This window comes from Triturus cristatus, chromosome 9, assembly GCF_964204655.1.
Source record: "Triturus cristatus chromosome 9, aTriCri1.1, whole genome shotgun sequence".
In the NCBI taxonomy this organism is placed as follows: Eukaryota; Metazoa; Chordata; class Amphibia; order Caudata; family Salamandridae; genus Triturus; species Triturus cristatus.
In genome coordinates, this window is record NC_140592.1 from 780,001,845 (window position 1) to 780,007,844 (window position 6,000).

Below are 6,000 nucleotides of genomic sequence, written 5' to 3' on the forward strand. Positions count from 1 at the left end.
AACAAAGGAAGTTGGCTCTATGTATCCAAGGAAGGTGCAACAAAATTGGACACCTTTGCCATAAGGTCCCCTAATGACTCTGGTGGTCTTGTAAGTCCAAAATGCTTCTAAGTCCCTGCTTTTCAGGGTTTTTGGAGAAGCTCCTCTAGGTCACTTTTAAGGCTCCCCCTACCTTAATAACAGCACTTATGGGACAGTACTCACTCGAGCAGAGACACCTGCAGGTCCATTCCTGGTCCAGATGGTAGTGGTCAACTGGTGACTTCAGGAAAAAGGTGTCTCACAGCTTGTGTCCTTGTAGCTACGTAGGAGCAGGGTTCCACACCTGTCTAAAAGGGTTATTTTGACAGTTTGACAACAAGTTTTTTAGGCTAAGCAGTTGGGCTACACATGGCAGGCCTAAGCCATAGTTTACAGGTCAGACTTGTGGAAGGCACCATATGTGCTGCAGTGCACAGGTGGAATTTAACTTCCAGGCTTTGAGGGCATTTCTCACACCATAAACTAGGAACATGTAGGCAAGTTAAATATGCCAGTCAGGGTTAAGCCAATTTAACCATGTTTTAAAGGGGGGTCACAGATACGTTACTCCTGTTTAGCAGGGGTAAAGTGCACAGAGGTTTAAAAACACCACAATTAGTGTCCAGAAAAAGGCATCAGGGGAAACTATGCAGAAATGGCTATTTCTCCTCCCTTTTAAAGACATGACCTCATTATTTTGGATGGTATGATACTTCTTTTCTCTACTGATCTTCGTTTATGTTCCTTTGAAGTCGAATCACGTAATATATTCCTCTGACTGCTTCTAACTTTTATGCTGTTACTGGATACACTAATAAAGAGGTATTCCAGCAAAAACAAAAAAATACAAATTTGATAACCAGTGCTTGGATCACTATTCGAGATACAGAGATAACCCCAGCATTATTTGTACAGAGGGCTACTTTTATGCCTTCAAGTCCTCAAACAGGTCTGGGAAAGTTGTGCACTGTAGTTGTCTTCTTCTTCTTCTACTACTACTACTAATAATAATATTAATAATTCTAAAAATAATACTAACAAGGCATTGTTATTATTATTAACATTAGCATTAGTGGTATTGGTATTATGATGATAGTAATAATAATAATAATAATAATAATAATAATGATGATGTTGATAACAGCTTTAGGTGATAGCTTCATCAACACTTGAACTTTATATTAACAGAATACTTTTCAAAATATGCTTGCTCTGCTCATATTAAATAACTATTGTACTGTTTGATTCTGGTATATTCTTGTGCCTTCATTTGCAATGTATAAAACATGTGAAAAACCAATAAAGTTACGTGGAAAAAAAATGTTCAAAATTGTTAACTTATTAGAAATAAGCTTTGTTCTTATTTTATTGGTGATGGTACAGATGCTCTTTCGTTAATCCATGTATCTACTTAAAGAAGAGGACATTTATATAGCCCTAGATATGTTTATTTTCAAGTTCATGTCTTTTCATACAGCTTTCATTCTGTCCTTTTTGTGAGATGAATGAAGTTTTGACATAGACAAATCAATACATTTAATGGCATGACCTGCCAGGCCTGTCTGCCATCTGTGTCCTTTAGGGAGGCCATACAAATATTTACCACTCCCCCCACCTTTCCCTGCACATAGCTAAGGCCTTGGTCTGGATTCTTCTGTGACTGTACCTAATGGAGTTAGGTTTTCAAAATGAAAATTAGCACATTTTATAAAACTGAGACCATTCAATAATTGCTGTCTATTCAGTGCACTGAACCCTCTTTTATCTGATGAACTCAGGGCCATTAATGTTGATGAATTGCGTACAAATGTTTGCAGTCTCTGCCTCAACTGTATTTATCCTATATTCCTTAGATTTTAAACAACTTCAGTTTTTGGTGTTTCCTGTCTGGTTTGTTTCACAAGTTGTAATATCAGAATAAAAAATAGATGCACTATAAATGGTTAAAAGTGCACCAGGACATTTGTGTACTAAAGTTATTCATCATGCGCTGAACATCACAAAACTTTCCCCCAAATGTTTAGCTTTTCACCATACGTAGGTTTGAGTCATCATTCTTGTGACTTGTAAATGACAAGCAAACATATTTCTTTTATTTTTATTTTGTGAGAACTTTTCTAATACTAAAGTTCTTTTTCATGTAATATATATTGTTTATTATTACACATTGTATTTGACTTTTCAAATGTTATTTTTCTTTTTTTACAGATTGCCGAACAATGGATATTCTAGACCAACCTGAGCCAACTGCAGTGAATGTGGATAACATGCTGGAAGGCTCTTCTTTATTTAAAGACTATTACAAAACCTTTGTGGTACTGAAAGTATATTTTGTAATCACACTTTTTGGGTTGATGCTACCAGTATTTGGCATATATGCTATGCATGTTCGGTTCATTCTGGATGAAGTTTCCAACACTTTGTTTCAAAGCCATTCCTAAAATAGTTTTAAATATTCACACAGGAATTGACTGAAATACAACGATAACAGCTCAACTGAAAAGACATTCACTTTGTCAAGTTCTAAATGTCATTTTACATGGTCTATCCATCAGAATATAAATTGTATATTGAAACATTGCAATTGCACTGTATTCCTCAAGTAGCTTGGCTAGTTAGCAGTAAACTCAATGTTAAATGAAACTCCATTTTAAATTAAATAGCCGCAGTGTGCAAATAATTTACAAAAGATATTCCTAACAATGAATGTATAAAAGAAATCTCTTTTCCACAATTAAAAAATGAAATGTAGCTGCCTCACTTTTCTCGTTGGCCAGCATGGAGAGTTTTTTAACCTCCAAATGTTGAACTCTTTATAAAACAATACTAGTAAATAGCATTTTCTGGACTTGTTAGGTCACATTCTGCTTATTAAAAAGCAGAATAAAACCTATTTTGAGTAATATTCTCTTCCCAAACCCCATTTCTCAGGGTATTCTAACAGCAAGTGCCATTACAACTATTCATCGAAATAACATTGCTTACAGTTACAGTGGCAACACATGTATTCTTTTATTCATTGTAATAACATTGTAAAAACATGTGCTTACAGCTACAGTAGGAACACAGATATTTTTCAACAATGGCCATTTTCCTTTCAGGGTTGTAAGCTTTACAAAGAATTAATGTTAACCTCCATGTGAAATGCTAAAAAACGTCCATTTGTAGAAATGTTGTTGTTTCAAAAATGATTTTGGTCAATCTATGCAGTAAAACTAGTACCCCAAAAAATGGTTTTCAAACTCAAGTGATTAGCTTGATTAAGGGATGATGGGAGACATGCCTTTTATTTCTCTTCTGTGCCATCAGGTATACTACCTTTGTCTGCAACTTCGAACAATCTGTGCATCATATATAGATGTCTAGTCATCCAGCTACTATTCAATTTCTTTTTGTATAATTCCAAGTCGTTTTGTAGCTTCATACTCTTTCTCAAGCACTTGCCAAGAGCAAATATTCTATTTGTTCTTGATTCTTATATGTCACACTGAACTTTGAACTTCTAAGAATGTTTATGCACTCAACCTTGCAGCCAGCCATACATTGTTCTCTCTCAAATAAACCATCTTATTTGTAGAGGGAATTAAAATGTCTGGATTAAAATGTCAATTGTGTTAGCTGGTCCTTAAATTAATTAGCCAGTGACCTGCCCATATTTTATTCCAATTTGAATGATGTAAACCCTCCAACATTGATTCAGGGAGAAAGCACATCTGAGTAAGAAGGAAATATTTCCTGAATGGGTGTTGTATGATGCCACATGGCTCCTTTTTGAAAATTGAAGTTTCAACAAGATTTATCTTATTTGGAATCTACCCCTTGGGAGGTTACATTTGATTCTCTTCTATGTAATATTAGCAAATATTGTCTCTATCTATATCTAAATGGCAAACGTTTTCTTCATAATGTCTACCAATCACTCTACTGTTTTTTTGAGATTCATTTTCTCCTGTGATGAACAGTGATGTGTTGCTTATTCTCCTTACTGTGGTTAGGTTCCATACACAGGAGCTGCTCAAAATAATTTTAGAAATAAGAATGTGCTACTGCATAGCCATATATATAGTTTGCTACAAACAGTTTAATAAAAAGCAAATAAGCAGTAGCTTTAAATGCCTAAATCCCAAACTGCAATTAATGCTCAGAAAGCAACAGTGTCTTATTTGCTAGAAGACTGTTAAATGTTTATAAGGGTTGTGGGAAGAGGCCATGACCAGAAGAAAGGATGAGGAAAACATGAAAGTTTAAACTGCTTTTTAAATGGCATGCAAGTTCAAATAAACAAATATCTTAGTGCAAGGAATTCTAGTAGGTCGCAACAGCCACTGACAAAAGCGGTCACTCTCTCTCCTCTACATGAGACTTTGCACTGCTGCTATTACAGAGTAATGGACTCTCAAGACAGTGTTGGATGAATTGAAGAATTCCAACTGTAAAATATGAAAAGCGATACCAGGCCTATGGAGAGACTAAGACATGATACATGTATTTTCCTCTGTTTGAAGATGATCTCTTGAGGCCAGGCAAATGGCTGCTTTCTGGGGGGACTGCAATCTCCTATTTAGTTACTTTACCAAACTGGCATAATAGTCACAATTGTGAAGTAACAGTGGTCATAATTAACCTTATTTGATCTCAAGATGAGATTAGACCTTGTAATGCATAAAATGTTTTAAAGATGGGTAGAAAGTATTAACTTTCGTGAGTGGCCAGCATTGAACGTAAACCCTATGTACAGAACTCGTTGTACAAGCTTTGGTCATATTCTCATTTTTGTTGCTCAGAAATGCCATGTCTAGAGATGCATTGCTCAACCAATGACTAATCCATTGGTTGCCATACTTACAACAGCACTGAGTTGTGTTTCTTTATTTGGGGATTTGGCATCAGGTCTTTGTAATATCTAATAAGTTATAGTTTCCCCATAGCAAAATTATATGGTGTGTACAAAAATATCGTTATTAAATTTAAAGAAGAGGGTCTATGCTATTTTATGGTCCTTTGCTCCTGTTTTGATATAGGGTCCGTGTAACATCTACATTATGGTTTCTCTAATGCTTTGATTTGTAGACAGTACTTACAATTATTTAACAAATAAAGGACACGAGAGGAAAGAAGGTATCTAGATGGTGTTGAGTCCATTTCAAGTTTGATCTGCATTTCAGCCAGTTAGTGGAGTATGTTTATATTGTTAGTGTTATTTATGCCTTGTTTTAAAATATACAACAGTTGTTCAAATTTCTTAATTGTATAAAGTACTATAGTTTAAAATGCACTTTCTTTAACCCAGTGTTGTTATTGAGCAATTGTTAATGAATGTGCAGTAACTTGATTTTATGCACTTTTGTACAAGGATTACTGCCTAAACATTTCTGAAAGTGAATAAAATCGTATAAGGAGAACATGTCTGTTTTATTTTTTATTCTGAATTACCATTTGCAAATTCTTATGTTATATCTCTTGGTCATGTGGAGAGAGGAAAGTTGGTTCACTGAGATCCTTCATATGTAGAAACCTAATTGGTTGATACCTCGGCATTAAATGTATTGCTGTTTTCAAATAATTTGTTGGTGTAGCTCACCATTGGATGGATACATCAAAGCATATAGCTTGTTAAAGAAACCCCTACAAATCCAAATATTTGTAAAGCTATGTTGGTGTTTTTTTATTTGTATATGTGGCCTGTACTAAGACTTTGCATAAAAAAAAATTCTGATCATCCTTCTCACATCTCCTATTTTTTATGAATGATTTATTTGCTCAGCACATTTGTGTTGTACATGCTTTTCTTTCTGACACTCTAGTTCTTTACAATTTACAGTAAAATACCCAGGAAAAGTTACTAAAATTGAGATCTAGGATCTGGTTCAGATGGGTATTTACTGTGTCAAAATGTCTTCTAATCATTATGGAACTACCTATTTGATTTCTGTTGTCTCACTCTGAAGGATAGAAACATATTCATGAAGTTAAAGCCTT

General features: G+C 34.8%; 1 protein-coding gene across 1 annotated transcript in view; it reads left to right on the forward strand.

The window, feature by feature from the left end:
* Window positions 1-5,605, forward strand: part of LRRC9 (leucine rich repeat containing 9) — a 597,819-nt gene extending 592,214 nt beyond the window's left edge. Inside the window, exon 33 of the mRNA XM_085626156.1 lies at window positions 2,230-5,605. Within this exon, the coding sequence (XP_085482282.1) occupies window positions 2,230-2,263 (34 nt within the window). The 3' untranslated portion in view covers window positions 2,264-5,605. The remainder of the gene's footprint in view (window positions 1-2,229) is intronic.
* The last annotated feature ends 395 nt before the right edge of the window (window positions 5,606-6,000 follow it).